General features: G+C 47.4%; 1 protein-coding gene across 2 annotated transcripts in view; it reads left to right on the forward strand.

Annotated features, from left to right (window-relative positions):
* LOC142289769 (zona pellucida sperm-binding protein 3 receptor-like) overlaps positions 1–19,480 on the forward strand; it is a 168,326-nt gene that overhangs the window by 91,450 nt on the left and 57,396 nt on the right. For both annotated transcript variants that reach the window (XM_075333700.1, XM_075333701.1), the window contains exons 4-5: positions 13,901–13,997; positions 17,688–17,764. In XM_075333700.1, coding sequence (XP_075189815.1) covers positions 13,901–13,997; positions 17,688–17,764 — 174 coding nt within the window. The remainder of the gene's footprint in view (positions 1–13,900; positions 13,998–17,687; positions 17,765–19,480) is intronic.

Genomic DNA, 19,480 nt, shown 5'->3' on the forward strand with positions numbered 1-19,480 from the left:
GCCGGACAGTGACGTACTAGCATCTGTCCCCCTCTTTATCAACCACTGTCTATAGCTACGCTCAGGTTTAACCATGGTCTACACTTGCACTTGTATGTATATGTCTATGTGATGTACGAAATTGATAGATAAGAACACTACACATGTTCTTTTTTAATATTTATTAATAAAATATATTTTTTATGAGAGTAGTCCTAGTAGTGGTATTCTGGTTCTTTCATTGCCTGTCGGCCCTGCACCGTGTTAGCCACACAACACCATAGACTTTCACGAGCATTAACAGTGTTCCCGGGGTTCCGCTCCACCTGTGGGGAGCAGTACCACCATTGCTGCCATAACATCACCCCGGAGACCTCACACAGCAGCGGCGGCTTAATAGCCGCAGACCACAGGTGGCGTCACGAAACATATACTTTAATTGCTCCCAAGTCACCAGCCTGATTAAAACTGACACCCACCAGGGCCACGGAGTTGGGCCCCGCCACCACTGACGTCCCCCGGACTAGTTCGGCCCGGCACCGGGTGTCCCATAGCCCTGGGGTGGGCGAGTCAACTTTGGCGTCACGAACAGGATTTCGTGCCCGGTCCCACCGGGTACTGTGCGCCTGCAGAAACTGTGCTTAAAAGACTGTGTTACTGTTTGCAAACTGCCGCCGCCATTAGCCTCGCTGAGCGCAGGAAGAAGGGGGCGTGCCTGACAAAGGGCGCGAAGGGAGCGCGCCATCAGAGCAAAGCGCCGTTAACCCCGCGCTACCCGGAAGAGATTGTAAAAAGAAAGCGGAGCCTGGTAAGGTTCACTAAGGGGGAGGAAGATGTCCGACACCGAGGGAGAGCCGGTGGCTTTAGTAGTTCAAGACGCAGCAGCGCCGGCCGATGTAATCCCAGTCGCCGTCGCCCCGGCCCCCGCTGTAGCGCCGGTAATGCCGATCACAATGCCGTACATCCCGGGAGCAGAATGGCTGCCGCAGTACTCCGGGGAGTCCCATACCCTGAGCGACTTCAGAGAAAGGCTGCACGACTTGTTCATAGTGTATCCGCTGACTGAGAGCCAGAAGGTGGGCATATTAATGGGGCAGCTAGCCGGCGCGGCCCAGCGTGAAGTGAAGTCCTGGCCTGATACAGATAAAGGGACAGCAACCCAGATACTGGCCAAGTTAAAGAGTACTTTCGACACCCGCACCGCAGCAGAAATAAAGATGAGATTCTTTGGGTGCAAACAACGGACCACAGACAGCATAAGGGACTATGCCTTAAACTTGCAGGAGGCCCTGAAAGCAATTAAACAGGTGGACCCAGAGACTGTACGTGAAGAAGACAAACTCCTAACTGAGCAGTTCATAGAGGGGCTCCTGTCAAACGCCCACAGGACCCAGCTGCGTATCATGGTCCTGCAGAACCCTGCTCTGGACTTTGCAAAGTTTAAGGACCAGGCTATCCGGGTACTGAGAGAATCTACACCGAGTGACCCAGTACCCCTCCGGCCTCTTGCTATCACGTACCCAGGGGTGGTGCCTGCAACACGAGCCGCTGCAGGGGCTGAGGCGCAGTCCCTGGATAAGGATCCCACTGCAGAGCTCAGACAGCAGGTCCAGGAGCTGACCAAGACTGTAGCTGCCCTTGCTAGGACCGTGCAGTCTCTACAAGTGACCCCACCGCCTGCAAGAATCGAGTTGGCCTCCAGCCCAGATGACGTCCCATGGATGCAACAGAGGAGGATTCCGCCGACCCGAGGAAAAGATACAGACCGGTATGATTCAACGGGACAACCGATCTGCCGCCGCTGCAGTCAGGCGGGCCATATTGCAAGACACTGTCCTTTAAATGGGCCGAGCCTGGGGCCAGGAGCCAACCCCCAGGTGTAAGGAAGCCCGGCTCAACGCCCAGTCGCAGCAAGTATGTGGGAGGACGCTTTTCTTTCCTATTGTGCTGGATGGGATCCCGTTGAATGCCCTCCTGGATACGGGGTCCCAGGTAACAACCATCCCTTATAAACTGTACAAAAGATATTGGGCTGATTCAGACATTGACCATGGCCCAGATGATGATTTAACAATTGTGGCCAGTAATGGTCAGCCCTTGCCTCAAATTGGGTATAAAGAAGTAACCATTAAAGTGGGGCGGATAGAATTGCCATGTCAGGGAATGATAATTGTAGATATTGATCGCAAAGAATCTGACCCACTGCTGACCATTGGTACAAATGTGATAGAAAATTGTATTGCCGAGGTGATAATTTTGTTGCAACAGGCATCTGAAACTGCCAGCTCCGGGCAGCAGCGTGCCCTACAGAGGGAGATCAGAGCCCTGATGAGGAGGCAGCAGGTAGAGCTGGCCGGAGGAGAAATTGGCAGTGTGAGGGTAAGTGACCCCCTCCCCATTGCAATACCCCCAAGAAGTGAAATGTTGATATGGTCTCGGGCAGCAATAGGCCTCAAGGGTCAGGATTACCATGCCTTGGTAGAACCGGTGTATTCAGACAGTAGGCCTGGAGTCCTGATAGCCAGAGGGGTAGCAGACGTTCGCAAGGGGAGAGTGCCCGTCCGTGTCCTGAATTGTGGGGAGGAGGAAGCCAAATTGCCCCGGTACGCCACCGTAGCAAAACTGTACACTGTCAGCAACAATACCATCAAAGCAGTGGAACCTTTGATCCCATCCGACCAGGCGGAAGACAATGGCTCCAAGGGGCAGCTGGAAGACTGGTGCCAAAAATTACATGTGGGCACCGACTCCACCCCCTCACACCAAAAGCATGGGGTTTACCGGGTGGTACAGGAGTACGAGCGGGTCTTCAGCAAACACCCCCTAGATTTTGGGCAGGTAAAAGGGGTTAAACATCAAATCCCCACAGGTTATCATCATCCCATTAAAGAGAGATACCGCCCTGTACCCCCAGCACAGTATCAGCGTGCCAAAGAAATGTTACGGGAAATGAAGGAGGCTGGGGTTATCAGAGATAGTTGTAGCCCCTGGGCAGCTCCACTAGTGCTCGTAAAGAAAAAAGATGGTACAATGAGAATGGGCGTAGATTACAGGCAAATTAACCGCATTACACATAAAGATGCTTATCCACTACCCAGAATAGAGGAGTCACTAACAGCCTTAAAGTCAGCTAACTATTTCTCCACCTTGGATCTCACCAGTGGGTATTGGCAGGTTCCCGTGGCAGAGGCGGACAAGGAGAAGACTGCATTCACGACACCAATGGGCCTCTGCGAGTTCAACTGTATGCCATTCGGGCTCTGCAACGCCCCAGGGACATTCCAAAGGTTGATGGAGTGCTGCTTGGGCCACCACAACTTTGAAACCGTGCTGTTGTACCTGGATGACGTCATAGTCTACTCCAAGACTTATGAAGACCACCTGAGGCACTTAGCAGAAGTGTTTGAGTCCTTGTCGAAATATGGCCTGAAGATAAAGCCGTCCAAATGTCACCTCTTGAAGCCAAAGGTACAGTACCTGGGTCATGTGGTCAGCGCAGAAGGTGTGGCACCTGATCCGGAGAAAGTCACCGTAATCAAGGACTGGCCAAGACCCACCACGGTAAAGGAGGTGTGGCAGTTCCTTGGGCTGGTGGGCTACTACCGAAGGTTCATTGATGGTTTCACAAAGATAGCAGCGCCCCTTCAAGATCTCCTGGTGGGCCAGCCAAAGCAGGCTAAGAAGCAGAGCCCTCCATTTGAATGGAGCAGCCAACTGGAAACATCCTTTGTCCGGCTGAAAGGGGCTCTCACGGGAGAAGAAATTCTGGCCTACCCTGACTACAGCCAGCCGTTTGTACTGTATACAGACGCCAGCAACTTGGGACTGGGAGCAGTTCTGTCCCAGGTGCAGGGAGGCAGAGAGAAGGTGATAGCTTACGCCAGTAGGAAGCTTCGGCCCACAGAAAGGAATCCAGAAAACTACAGTTCCTTCAAGCTGGAGTTCCTCGCTATTGTTTGGGCAGTGACTGAACGCTTCAAGCACTATCTGGCATCAGCCAAGTTCACCATCTTCACGGACAACAATCCGTTGACACATCTGGCAACAGCCAAGTTAGGTGCGTTGGAACAGCGATGGATGGCCCGGCTGTCTAACTTTGACTTTACCATCAAGTACCGGGCTGGCAAGAAGAATAACAATGCTGATGTGCTGTCCAGAATGCCTCACTTACCCGAGCTGGAGAAGACCTGGATGAACTCGAAGAGATAGAGTTACCGGCTTTCCATCACCAAGGTGTTTCCCAGTGTGAGCATGCTGTAGGAGTGAAGCGCTCGAGCCAGCACGAGGTCTCGGTCAACCCGTTACTCCACCATAATTGGGAAGAGACACAGGACGGTGACCCGACCGTGCGATTGGTCAAAGAAAAGCTAGCACAAGCTGAGACCCATCTTGGCCCAGATGCTCCAGAAGAAGCCCAGCAGCTGTGGAAGGAGCGGGGACGACTGTTCACGTACCAAGGCAAGCTCTGCAAGAGATATGTCAACTGGTGAACGAATGAACTCGTCTGGCAGATAGTGGTCCCACAGAGGGATGCTCCAATGGTCCTAGCCGCTTACCATGATAACGCAGGACACTTCAGGTGGAAGAAGTTGGAGACCCTACTCCGCAATCGGTTCTACTGGGTGCACATGAGAAAGACAGTCGAGAAGTGGTGCCGAGACTGTGGTCCGTGTAACCTGAGGCGGAAAGATGATGCCAGCCAGAGGTCTCCCCTACAGCCAATTGTCACGAAGCAGCCCCTGGAGTTGGTGGCCCTGGACCACGTGAAGTTAACACCAAGCCGGTCAGGCTATGTGTATGCCCTCACCATTGTGGACCATTACTCTCGTTTCCTGGTAGTAGTGCCTGTGAAGGACCAGACAGCCAGAACAGCAGCTAGAGCATTTCAGGCATACTTTTGTCGACCTCACGGTTACCCTGAGAGGGTACTGACTGATCAAGGTCCTGCATTCGAGGCAGAAGTGTTCCAAGAGTTCTGTAACATGTACGGTTGTAAGAAAATCAGAACAACACCATACCACCCCCAAACCAATGGATTGTGCGAGAAGATGAACCATGTAGTCATTGATATGCTCAAGACTCTACCTCTGGAAGAAAGAAACCAATGGCCGGAGAAGTTACCAGATCTGGTAGACCTGCACAACCATATCCCAGTAAATTCGACCAACTGCAGCCCTGCTTACCTGATGCGAGCAAGACCTGGCAAGTTACCTGTCGACTTTGAGATGGGGACTGTGTCACCTGAAGCGGTTCAGGAGATAGAAGATTGGGATACAGAGCGACAACAGCAGTACCGCAAGGTCCAGGAATGCGTAGAAAAGAGCCTGTCCCAAGCAAGAATGAGACAAGAGCAGCATTACAATCAGACAGCCCCCTTCAAGGTATAACTGAATAGGATAACTGAAGTGAGCACTAATATATATATTATGAGTGCAAGCCAAAAATTACATACTATATACGGATAAGGCTGCACATCAAACTTAGATAATAGTATAATGCCTCAAGCATATGGACAAATATTGGAATATACAATGAAAAATGCTACTTGCTAATTTGAACATGTGAATAATGAATTGCATACCTGCCATGAATATTAGGAAAAAGGAGATATTTAGCAATCGCATTGATCAATGTAACTGAGCCCCAAGGCTTCGTCAAGGCATATCTCTATATTGGGGTCCCTAGCTCTGTGACCCTAACTGTGTGTCATCTCATTGCAATTAAAAACTGCTATGGGTGGAGAGGGGTAACTAAGGACTTTCTTATATAGGAGATGGAAAAAACATGGCCGAAAGGGGCGGAGCTGTGTTCACATTCAGAAAAAAACTACATATAACTGAATAGGATAACTGAAGTGAGCACTAATATATATATTATGAGTGCAAGCCAAAAATTACATACTATATACGGATAAGGCTGCACATCAAACTTAGATAATAGTATAATGCCTCAAGCATATGGACAAATATTGGAATATACAATGAAAAATGCTACTTGCTAATTTGAACATGTGAATAATGAATTGCATACCTGCCATGAATATTAGGAAAAAGGAGATATTTAGCAATCGCATTGATCAATGTAACTGAGCCCCAAGGCCTCGTCAAGGCATATCTCTATATTGGGGTCCCTAGCTCTGTGACCCTAACTGTGTGTCATCTCATTGCAATTAAAAACTGCTATGGGTGGAGAGGGGTAACTAAGGACTTTCTTATATAGGAGATGGAAAAAAACATGGCCGAAAGGGGCGGAGCTGTGTTCACATTCAGAAAAAAACTACATATAACTGAATAGGATAACTGAAGTGAGCACTAATATATATATTATGAGTGCAAGCCAAAAATTACATACTATATACGGATAAGGCTGCACATCAAACTTAGATAATAGTATAATGCCTCAAGCATATGGACAAATATTGGAATATACAATGAAAAATGCTACTTGCTAATTTGAACATGTGAATAATGAATTGCATACCTGCCATGAATATTAGGAAAAAGGAGATATTTAGCAATCGCATTGATCAATGTAACTGAGCCCCAAGGGCTCGTCAAGGCATATCTCTATATTGGGGTCCCTAGCTCTGTGACCCTAACTGTGTGTCATCTCATTGCAATTAAAAACTGCTATGGGTGGAGAGGGGTAACTAAGGACTTTCTTATATAGGAGATGGAAAAAACATGGCCGAAAGGGGCGGAGCTGTGTTCACATTCAGAAAAAAACTACATATAACTGAATAGGATAACTGAAGTGAGCACTAATATATATATTATGAGTGCAAGCCAAAAATTACATACTATATACGGATAAGGCTGCACATCAAACTTAGATAATAGTATAATGCATCAAGCATATGGACAAGGTATAGACAGTAAAAAGAAAGAGTACTTATTAGAATGTAAATAGTTATGTGAAATGTCTGTAATGTTGTGTATAAAATGTTTTTCTTTCTTGATTGAGAAAATGGACAATTGGGCCACTGGACTATGGGCGGCCAACACCTAGCTGTACATAGTTAGCACCAGTGTGCTCAGCACCCCTGAAGAAAAACCCATCCGGCGTGCATAGAGTGGGGTCATCAATGCTCTGACGCACGCCCAGAGCCTACGTTGGGGGTTTTATCGCGGCGGGTCCCCCATGGAGCAGTGTAATGGACACCCGGCTGGGAGCCACACTGGACTCTTATAGTTGTTTAAGGTTGTAACATGTTTTGTTTTGTTTCTACAGTCCGGGAGTACTGAATTTAACTAAGGGGGAGTGTGGCGCCCCAGGACCTGGTCGCCACAACAGCATTGCCCTTCCAAAGGGTTAATGCTGAGCCTGGAGGTAATTGGGAGGTCCATTGGCCAGCAAGTTTAACATCCAACGCAGTTCTCCCTCCGGCCAGCAGGGGGAGCTCTGAACCTGGAATTCCAGGGAGCCTTCCTCAAGTCTGACCTGAGGGAGGAAGTAGTAGTCAGTCTGTAGAGAGAAGTGATAACGAGCAGACGCAGAGTGTGCTGTCCTGTGGATCTGGGGCCTAGAGCTGAAGCAGCTTGGCCCAGGGAAGCAGGAGTAGCAGAGAGGCAGCGAAGAGACTCGGACATCGGAGTCTGTGGCCACCAGGGCTTAACATACTCCCTGGTAGCCGAATCCGAAGGGCAGGAGAGCTGCAAGCACCTGGCCCATAAACAGCCCGAAGGTACAGCTGCAGCATCAGGGCCCGGTGTGGACTCCAGCAGAGAAGCACCAGAGAGGGCCTGCGCAGCCTACTACAGAGGGAAAGGGACGTACCATCGGTCCCAGCAGCAAAGAGGGCCATTGCTGGATTCAGAGAAGCAGTGTCCTATCATAACAAAGAAAAGAACAGGAGTAGGCCTCATACTCAGCTGGCCAGAAAGATCACCCCAAGTACTTCCAGGCCGACCGGATCCCCTTCACCACCTGTGACGGTCTCCCAGGACTGGACTGTTCCTAAAGTAAAAGAGGAGAAGGTAAAGAGACTGTTGTTTGTGCCTGGTTCTTTCATTGCCTGTCGGCCCTGCACCGTGTTAGCCACACAACACCATAGACTTTCACGAGCATTAACAGTGTTCCCGGGGTTCCGCTCCACCTGTGGGGAGCAGTACCACCATTGCTGCCATAACATCACCCCGGAAACCTCACACAGCAGCGGCGGTTTAATAGCCGCAGACCACAGGTGGCGTCACGAAACATATACTTTAATTGCTCCCAAGTCACCAGCCCGATTAAAACTGACACCCACCAGGGCCACGGAGTCGGGCCCCGCCACCACTGACGTCCCCCGGACTAGTCCGGCCCAGCACCGGGTGTCCCATAGCCCTGGGGTGGGCGAGTCATAGGTTCTTCAAAGTAGCCACCTTTTGCTTTGATTACTACTTTGCACACTCTTGGCATTCTCTTGATGAGTTTCAAGAGGTAGTCACCGGAAATGGTTTTCCAACAGTCTTGAAGGAGTTCCCAGAGATGCTTAGCACCTGTTGGCCCTTTTGCCTTCACTCTGCGGTCCAGCTCACCCCAAACCATCTCGATTGGGTTCAGGTCTGGTGACTGTGGAGGCCAGGTCATCTGGTGTAGCACCCCATCACTCTCCTTCTTAGTCAAAAAGCCCTTACACAGCCTGGAGCTGTGTTTGGGGTCATTGCCCTATTGAAAAATAAATGATGGTCCAAATAAACGCAAATTGGATGGAGTAGCACGCCGCTGCAAGATGCTGTGGTAGGCATGCTGGTTCTGTATGCCTTCAATTTTGAATAAATCCCCAACAGTGTCACCAGCAAAGCACCCCCACATCATCACACCTCCTCCTCCATGCTTCACGGTGGGAACCAGCCATGTAGAGTCCATCCATTCACTTTTTCTACAAAGGCACGGTGGTTGGATCCAAAGAGCTCAAATTTGGACTCATCAGACCAAAACACAGATTTCCACTAGTCTAATGTCCATTCCTTGTGTTCTTTAGCCCAAACAAGTCTCTTCTGCTTGCTGCCTGTCCTTAGCAGTGGTTTCCTAGCAGCTATTTTACCATGAAGGCCTGCTGCACAAAGTCTCCTCTTAACAGTTGTTCTAGAGATGAGAAGGTGTGTCCAAACTTTTGGTCTGTACTATATATATATATATATATATTTGTAGCACCCCACAGGGCAGGTTTTTTAACCTATTCATTGCTGGTTCGAGGATGCGTTTCCTCTGCGTTATCACTGGGTGGCTTGGCCCGGTTCCGTTGCCCCGAGGCGTACAGGAAGTAGGGTTGGATAGTGGTAAGGAGGCAGGATGGGGGTGGTAGTGATGGTTAGGAAAGTCTATTAGATGATTGTGACGCAACCTGTGGTACGCGGCCAGGGATGGGGACCACCGCTGCAGGGTCTCTCACCGGGGCAGATGTTGGGTGCAGCCCGGATGGTGTTGCTCCCCACAGGCGGAGCAGGATTATCCCGGGGAGGATGAAGAAGGAGGACTGGGGTGTTGGTAGTCCCCGTTGGCGCCGCAGCGCTGGGCGACGGCGACGATAAAGGAGAGGCAGAGACAGGTGCTGCGGTTCCAGGTCTTTTACTCACAAGTAGTTCAGGCACTGCCCCAGAGTACCAATCTCTGCCACAATGAGCTCCAGCTGATCCCAGATAGTCGGCGGTCACTGCTGGTGCCCGTGAAGTGTCCCTCGGTTGCTATCTGAAACCCGAGTCGAACCTCCTGCTACAAGTTACGGGCCCACGAAGAGAGAGAAACACTAACTCCAGTTGTCAGTGCTAGATGTTATCCCAAGCTGTGCCCAGGAAGGTTCTGCTCTAAGTCAGATGGTTGCGCCTACTTGTACCCCATGTGGTGCCCACCCCCCATGGTTGTCCTAGTGATGGGGAAAGTCCCATGCTTCGTTATGGCTAACTATCCTGTCTGCCTTAGTCCAACCCCCTGTGAGTAAGCACCTTACTGTTGTATGTTTGTGTTTTGTGAAGGCACCGGAAGGTTAACCCCCTCCTGACCTGGGATAGATATCATCTCTGAAAAGTGGTGTAATACCCTGTGGCGCCTGAAGCCCAGGGGCGCCACATATATACACACACCGTATTTTTCAAAAATTTGGGAGGAAAATGAGGGGTGCTTCTTAAACTCCGAATGTAGCTTACAGGGAGGTGGAAAACGAGCGCTGTGCTGGCTGCGGTTGGGAGTGTGTAGAGCAGAGCGGTGTGGGGCTGTGCTTGCTCCAGCGGGTGAGATGCACTGTTGGCGGAGTGGGGCTGTGCTGGCTGCATCAGGTGAGATGCTCTGTTGGAGGTGCGGAGCTGTGCTGGCTGCGTCAGGTGAGATGCTCTGTTGGAGGTGTGGGGCTGTGCTGGCTGTGTTGGGTGAGATGCTCTGTTAGCGGTGCGGGGCTGTGCTGGCTGCAGCGGGTGAGATGCTCTGTTGGTAGAACGGAGCTATGCTTTTTGCGGCGGGTGAGATGCTCTGTGGGCAATGTGGGGTTGTGCTGGCTGCGTCGGGTGAGATGCTCTGTCGGCAGGGCTATGCTGGCTGTGGTAGGGGCTCTGTGGAGCAGGGTGGTGCGACTTGTCAAATGCTCTGTCAGCAGTGCAGAGCTGTGTGGAGCAGGGTGGTGCGATGTGTGAGATGCTCTGTCGGCGGTGCGACTTTCAAGTAATGGTGCCAGGAGTCGGCACATGCGCATATGAGATCTCGGAATGTCATTGAGCCAAGAGCTCATTCTGCGCAGACGCCGATTCCGGGGAGCATTTCTTTGAAGCCGACACCACCGGCATCTGGGACAGCAGCCGCACCGCCCTGCCTCACACAGCTAACCACGCAGCAACCAGCACAGCCGGTCACACAGCAGCCAACATCGCCCTACTCCAGCACCGCTGTCACCCTCCTACAGTAAGACACCACTAGAGTATGACGGACACCATTTTTTTGTTTATTTATTTTTTGTAACCTTTTTTATGTCTAAATTTGGGGTGCGTCTTATAATCTGGTGTATCTTATAAAAGAAAAATACGGTGTATATATATATATATATATATATATATATATATATATATATATATATATATATATAATGTATGTATATATATATAATGTATGCATCTGCAGCTTTGTTGCAATAGAAAAAGGGGCAGGGGCCCAGGCACAATTTCTTGCACAGGGGCCCCAAGCTGTCAGTGGCCACCCCTGAATTTAAATGACCACTATCTAAGGTTTATGAACACCTTTTGACACATCTGATTATGTTCTCTTTATTTTTTTCTCAAATCATAAATTTGCCCAAAGCCTCAAAATCTGACATATTCTATACCCAATGCTTCTACTAAGAAGGGTACAGAGTAGAGATTGGTCAAAACTCCAATATTTCCAAAACTCCTAAGTAGGCCTATGCCTGGCAGAGGGGGGATGGGTATGCTAATTTGCTATATAATTGGATTGCTTTATGTTAAAAAATTCCTGTAAAATTTTAAGAATTATTTAGTGACAGCTGAACATGTTGTTTTTTTTTATATTTTGCTCAAAACAGGGATTTGTCCCAAGCCTCAAAACTTGACATATGCTGTGCCCAGTCCTGAGAAAGAGTCCTATGTAGAAGGAGACAATGTCACATATTCTTGTTTACCGACTTTTCAGTACATCCCCAGCTCAAATAATCTTTCCTTCTGTGGAGATGATGGAGAATGGTCAACGTTTCAGAGCGTCTTCTGTAGAAGTAAAGATTTTGTATAGTAGAGCTAAAAATACAAAATAGCGTAAGGTCTTATCTGTGTAGAGATGATGATGAAGACGTTCCAGTGAACTCACCTGGTCTGTTTGTGAGGGAACAACTCCTGTATAGGCGTCAATGAGAATGGCTGCTGTAGGTCCACAGTTTGCTGGAATGAATGAAGGGAGAAAGTGGATGTGATCCCCACTGCCAGCAGTTCAAGAAGCCTCAGAAGACTTGGTGCAGGAGACATGTGGTTTATTGGAGTCTACGTGTTTCAAAACCCACTTGTTTCTCATGAGGACAACCACCGGTAGTTTGTTCTGTTGAAGAAACTGATGGGTTTTGAAATGCGTAGACTCCAATAAACCACATGTCTCCTGCACCACGTCTTCTGAGGCTTCTTGTACTGCTGGCAGCATGGATCACGTCCACTTTCTCCCTTCATTCATTGTAAAAGTAAAGATATTTGATCCAATTACTGATTAATAATTGGTCATTGAGTACAGTAGTTATGAGGGTTTTGGCATAAAAACATAAAAAAGCAAAGAAACATCTCATGAGTACAGTGTCTAAGGATTATGGTCTGAAGATTATCTATGAGGTAAAGCCAGCATTCAATATGGTGATATTACATGAGGGAACCTGTGGGGCTGATGCTATTACCCTTATTAAACATTTAAAGCCTCTACATGTAATTTGGGAACGCTTTCCTAATGATGATTGGGGGGAAAAAAGGTTTATGCATATTGAATTTCAACGCTGGGTCCTTTTGCAGCCGCTTACTCCCTTTCTACATACAGGACATATGAATCCCCAGCTGACCTAACCATGCATTTGTATGGGAAGTTTGGGCGAGATAAATACTGACCAAGTGCTCAAAAACAGGCATTTGTTGGAATTCTCATAGTCTGATATAGGTTGAAAAGAAGTCCTACCACAAAGTGCACAGATGTTAATGTCAAAAGGAATGTGTTATCAGAAAATGATGAATTATTTAAATTAAGTTTGTATGTTCGTGTAAAAGAAAGAATATATATAAAAAGGTACTGTTACTCAATTTTCTCTATCTATCTATCTATCTATCTATCATCTATCTATTTATAATACAAACCACTATTGCATATATTGTATTATATTGTATATGCAATATGTAGCACAAAATCACACTATTCACAATAGGTGATGGTCACTATATACCTCCTACCCCTCACTGATCACACAAAATGCCTAGAAAATTCTCCTATGGTAGTCAATATGTCAGCTTCAGAATTTAGCTGGCAGTGGTCCATGTGGCTGCTGTAAATCATATTTTTGAAGGCTAACACAAGCTCAGTTGTCTGCCCTTCATGTCCAGAGAATTCTAAAAAAAAAAAAATAGGATGTGAAAATAAAAGCAGATGGAAAAATTAGAGCAGTATATGTACTCAGAATACCACCCTTTTTCGATAGCTAAAGTATTTTTCGGATTATTAGACGCACTTTTCCTCCCAAAAATTTGGAGGAAAATGAGGGGTGCGTCTTAAAATCGGAATATAGCTTACCGGGAGGGGGGGGGGGGCTGTCTGTGCTGTTCTGTGTGCGGGCAGCCAGTTGCCTGTCGTGGCTGGCTGCCTCTCTATGCGGGTGGGCGGCCTGTTGGCCACCACTCTGGGCGGGCAGGCGGATGTGCGGATGGCGGTGGCTGTGCAGCGAGTGTCACAGTCTGTTCGCGGTCCCGGATTCAAATGATGGCGCCGGGAGTCAGCGCTTGCGCAGATGGAGCTCTTGGACTCTGCTCCGAGAGTCAGCGCATGCACAGATGGAGCTCCGGGTGCAATCATTTGAACCGAAACTGCCGACAGACTGGGCACTCACCGCACCGGCCTGCTCCACCATTGACACGCCGCTGTCACTAACCCGCCGCTGCCACTGACCCGCTGCTGACCTGCTGCCGCCACCACGGACCCGCCGCCACTGCTAGCACAGCCTCTGCCTCCTGTGACCCTGCTCCACCACTGCTGCCGCCCCCCTCCGGTAAGACAACACCGGAGTATAAGACAGACCCTTTTTTTTATCTCTAAATTTGGGGTGCGTCTTATAATCCATTGCGTCTTATAAAACAAAAAATACGGTACCTAGTAGAAATATTAATGTGTGTGACAGAAGGAAAAATGTATAAGTATCAGATCTGCATTACGTTGTACCACGTGTTAATATGAAATCAATAATTCATAACCATTTCATGTTTTTAAGAATTGGATTGTCACATCCCAGACTTTCTTCAAAATGGAAAAGTCGAATTTTTAGACACTGTGATTGGATCCAGTGCATCTTATAAATGTGTACAAGGGTAAGTCTAAAAATGCAAATCCATATCCAAAAGCTTAGTGTTAGACAGGACTGAATTTACCTATGCATTCAATATCTTTCGGAAGGTTGCTTGTGGACAAGGCGGGGTATATGTAAATTCATAATTTATAAATTCTGTGTCTTATGTTAATTAGATGGCCACAGGGAGGGACAACAGTAAAGCAGTTGAGGGTGTCAGATGTTGTTAAAAGTGCAACACAATGTTGTGTTTCATTTGTCTAGAACAGGCAAACATTTTAAAGCTGTACATGACTTAAAGGGAAGGTGTTAAACCCCGCAAAAAAAATTAAACAATTTAAAAAATATAAAAATATTAGTGGTTGTTTTTTTTTAATATAATTTGGTTTTAATGGAGTAAAATATTACAAATAATTTAAAAAGTTTTGATATTTTGATATTTTCCACGTTTAAACACTAGAGGGAGCAGCTGCTGAAATTTGCCATGAAAAATCTAATGTACAGCTAGCCTGCATTACAACTGGGCTGGATCTGCTCACACGTGTCTGATCTCGCTCCTCTCTTCTTCTGGGTGTCTGTGTGATGCCCTGGCCTATCAGGTCGTCTCAGGGTATTGTGCAATCTGCCCTTATGCATGATATCCAATCCTCCTTGGTTACGGATCCCTGGCCTGTGGTGTTGCTAAGAACAAGCTAATCAAAATCATAGAAACACTCTGAACCACACCCACCAGACACACCAGTGGACAGCCTGAAGAGAATAGGGCTGGACACTTGGGGGGTTTGTACGGGAGGTCAAGAGTGTTAGGAGACAGTTGGAGTAGTGAAGTGTTGAGTGGTGACTCTCGAGTGGAGAGGTCATGAGCTGGGCTCCTCAGTTACTAGGTGGAAGACGCCAGTCTGGGCCTGGTAGGAGCTTGAACCCCGGTCGCAGGGGATCGCGTCAAGGGGCACGGAACTGCCGAGCAGGGCAGCTGGTGGCCTTGAGCCATCTCCGGGCAGGGGCTAGGGCACGACGGGGTATGTGGACTCTAGGCCGGGAAGTAGACACGTCCTGGTAATTTACCTGACGAGGGCGAAGACTTCACGATTCGTCCTCCACCCGCTCCAAAATCGGGGTACTAGCGCAACGAGGAGGAAAGTACTTTCCCAATATATAGTCAAGAAAATACCAAGCGTAAACCCTGAGAGCAAGCTCACTCCGTTAGCCATACGGGTGAGCGGGACCCGTTCAGTTTCAAGCTGAGTGGGACCAACTACAGACAGAGGTGCCAAGGTCAAGGTCACAGGCTAACAGGCAACACCATAGGGCACGGGATCCCGGCGTGCTCCGTCCCTGCTGCAGCGGTGCTAAGAATTCTGGTTTACAAGTTGTCGGTGTCAGCATTATTGGACTGAGTGAGTATGCAGTGCCCTTTTTCTCCCCAACGGTGCTCCCCTTTCATCATCACCAAGCCCCGGGGCATCTTCCCCCTACCCACGGAGGGGTTAAACATCTGGCTGCCATTCCACCACCACTGGGCGCTCTCAGCGGCAGCGGTGGTATCCCACTTTACCACACTCCGTGGGTGGCGTCACGAACTCGAACTACAAAATCCCCTGTAAACACCCCTCTTTTAGTTCAAGTGTCTGCGCAAACCCTCTCGGGTCCGGAGACCCCTTGAGCCGCCGCGGATCCGGATCCCAGCTGCTGGCGCTGGGACGGTACATTTGCAAAACGATAAGAGTGGATGAATCTTAGGATCACAGTGTGGAACACTTTTATTGGTTACTGCAAAATGATACTGACATGTGGAAAGTTTCACAGATGATGGCTGGCGACACTAATTATGTTAGTTGGTGCTGCTCCATGTATCATATGCTGGGGTTTGATACGATTACATAAGGTATGCGGTGCATACCACATGCTGGGATTACATATACATGATGAGATTAGATACACAGCATCTAATGGATGTAATATGTGACCTCCTTTCCGTCGACTTCAATGGGAGCAATGGTGCAATTTGTTAACTTCTTCGGTCCATTTCAATGGGAGCAGTGGTGCAATGTGTGACCCTCCTATGTCCATTTCTATGGAAGCAGTGGTGTAATGTGATGGACATTATACACATGTCTATGGGATATATCACTGATGATGAGAATTAGACACACGTCTTTGGGTGCTATCACTGATTGTGGGATTTAGATACATAGCTCTAGGTGTAGCACAGATGATCAGCAATAGATACATATCATGGCTCAATTTAGAGATTCGATCCGGTTACCACTACAGATGAGCCAGCCTCTAGAGGCTCGAGTTCGGTTCGTCGAACGGAGGCTGTGTTCGAGTTCGGTTCGGCGAGCCGTTCGACTAACCTCTCGAGCCCCATTGAAACCAATGGCAGGCAAACACAAACACATAAAAACACATTATAAATATACACATACAGTTAATAAACATTGCCATAACACTTACCTGTCCCCACGACGCGTCCTGCACTCTGTCTCTTGCCGATTTTCCTTCTGATAATCGCTGCGTCCTCCCAGTAACCAGCACTGATGATAGGACCTATCGTGACGTCAAAATAGCATGTGACCAGTCACGTGTCTATTATCTCATTGGCTACAGACTGGTCACATGGCTAGACGTCATTGCTAGGTCCTGTCAGTGCATCTGTCAGGTACGCAGTGCACGTTTGTGTATCTCCATGTACCGGCGACATGCTCTGGCACTCGGTCGACTCCCCGTTCTGCTTCCCCGTTCCGTTATTCACCGGCTGCCACAGCCGGTCAATAACGGAGATCACCGTTGCTATAGCAATGCGCCTGTCAGCGGTGACGTCACCGCTTACAGCACGCAGCTTCTGATCACTCACGGAGTGAAAAGACTGCACGGGAAGCTGCAGCGTCCTTCCTCCCATGCAGCGCTGTCTGATATTGCAGAGCTCCATGGGTTGAAGGAGAAAGAAGACAGAAGACCATGGATCGTGGAGGGATAAGAGGGAGTAATGAACATAGAGTCTCTAAGTGTGTCTGTGTATGTATTTCTATTAAAGTATTTTTTCTCTGTGTGGTGTGTTTTTTTTTAACCTTTTACTAGAGATTCTTAATGGCAGGGTCAAACTTGCCTGACATTAAGAATATCTGGCTTAATACTAGCTAGTAAAACAAAGCTAGTATTAACTCATAATTACCCAGCAAGCTACCCGGCATCAGGGCAGCTGGAAGAGTTGGATACAGCTCCAGATGATGGCGCTTCTATGAAAGCGCCATTTTCTGGGGCGGCTGCGGACTGCAATTCGCAGCAAAGGGGCCCAGAAAGCTCAGGCCAACCTGTGCTGCGGATTCCAATCTTCAGCTGCCTAGTTGTACCTGGCTGGACAGAAAAATGGGGCGAAGATCATGTCGATTTTTTTTTAATTATTTCATGAAATTCATGAATTAATTAAAAAAACGGGCTTCCCTATATTTTTGGTTCCCAGCCAGGTACAAATAGGCAGCGGGGGCTTGGGGGCAGCCCGTAGGTGCCTGCTGTACCTGGCTAGCATACAAAAATATGGCGAAGCCCATGTGATTTTTTGGGTGGGCAAAAAACTCCTGCCTGGTAAATGTTATGTTTGGGAAAATGCTTTTAAGGTTTTACCTTTGTTATGGAGAATCTAAGATTACTGATCGTAACCCAGTACGCATATATATTACATTAACAACATAATATTGTCTTCATGCTGCAGGTACAAGCTGTTTGGAAGTGACACCAGATACTGCTTAGCTGATGAAAAGTGGAATGGGACAGTCCCTACATGTAACAGTTAGTAGCGGTTTTCCTAATATAACATTAGAGAGTTATATCAGATGAAACAAAACAAAAATGTATAACTTTTATTTACTTTGTGTGAGGTTTATCTTTTTTTCAACATACAAACCCCAACTAATTTGCACAATCCTGTCTGGGATTAATTGAAATTTATCTACAACAGTATAAAGAAATTGCCAAGTGGCAAATAAAATCCCAACACTTGAAACTTTAGATACAACTTAACTTTTTTTGATATATCCTTAGAAACCATGTCACTGGTTGGCAATAATAGTAGTCTTCATTTTTCAAGAGAAGAGTACAAAATTAAAGTTGCCCTGGGATTCATTGCTATGAGGGGCTGCTGATAAGACTTTGGCTTTACCCAGAAAGAAACGAGATAGGGTGATAAAACTTGACATTTATTCCACATACTCTCCACTGATGCCAACACACTTCTTACATCGGTATTCCAAGTTCTGTAAGCCTAGCAAAAAGAAGGATTTCGGTTGTGCCTCAAACCAGGCATCCGTAGTAGCCATGGCATCAGAAATGGTGTGAAAAATGGTACCCTTGAGGTATTTGTTCAGGTTTGGAAACAGATGATAGTCAGAGGGAGCTAGATCTAGTGAATAAGGTGGGTGGTCAACCAGCTGGAAGCCCAGCTCTGTCAGTTTTGCCGTGGACGCTTGTGCAGTGTGAGCGGAGGAGTTGTCTTGCAGGAACAAGATTCCTTTGGACAGCTTTCTGCACCTTTTGGCCTTCAGAGCTGCCTTCAATTGGTCCAAATGTTCAATGTAATACCTTGCATTGATGGTGGAACCCTTTTGAGTGTAGTCCAGTAGCAGCACATCCTCTTTATCCCAGAACACAGACACCATCTCCTTAGTGGCTAATTTTTGCCTCCTGAACTTCTTTGGACGAGGAGAACCACTGTACCTCTACTCTTTTGACTGCTCCTTGTTTTCAGGATCATATAAATAAATCCAGGTCTTATCCATAGTGGCCAGTCAATCCAGGAAGTTCTTATCAGTTTGGAAATGTTGACAAATGTACTAGAAAATTTTCGCTCGCATGCTTCTCTGATCTGTTGTCAAACATTTTGGGACCCACTTTGCAGATAGTTCCTCATGTTCATGGATAATGATAAAAACACGTTCATGGGAATTCCCCATGATGTCTGCTATTGCTTTAGCTGAAATTCGTTGATTCTCCAGTATGAGGTTGTGCACAGCATCGACGATCTCCGGAACAACAATCACTCTCGGTCATCCAGCACATTCCTCATCATTGGTGCTGAAGTGGTCCATTTTAAATTTGGCAACCCAGTTATTAACTGTGGAATATGAAGAGCATTGATCCCCCAATGTCTGCAACATATCACTATGAATATCCTTTGCGGACGTACCTTCCAGAAACAAGAATTTTATCACTCCGCTGCTCTCAGTTGCTGTGAATATCGCATTAAACGCCGCCATTTTGTTTTCCCGTGTGGTGTGCGTAGAACACTGTTGCCATAAGCAACAAACACAAAATTTGAAAACATAAATTAGACACATAAGGCTTTCATGTGATGTAACATTCATTACCATAGAAAAAAAAAAGATCACAAAGCCAAAGACTTATCAGCAACCCCTCGTATAAGTAACAAAGGCATGTTTTTCCCTTATACTATTTCAGAAATCCCACCATGTGTTACTGTGAAGAAAAGCACAGATTGGCATATATCAG

Source organism: Anomaloglossus baeobatrachus, chromosome 2, assembly GCF_048569485.1.
Source record: "Anomaloglossus baeobatrachus isolate aAnoBae1 chromosome 2, aAnoBae1.hap1, whole genome shotgun sequence".
Taxonomy (NCBI): Eukaryota; Metazoa; Chordata; class Amphibia; order Anura; family Aromobatidae; genus Anomaloglossus; species Anomaloglossus baeobatrachus.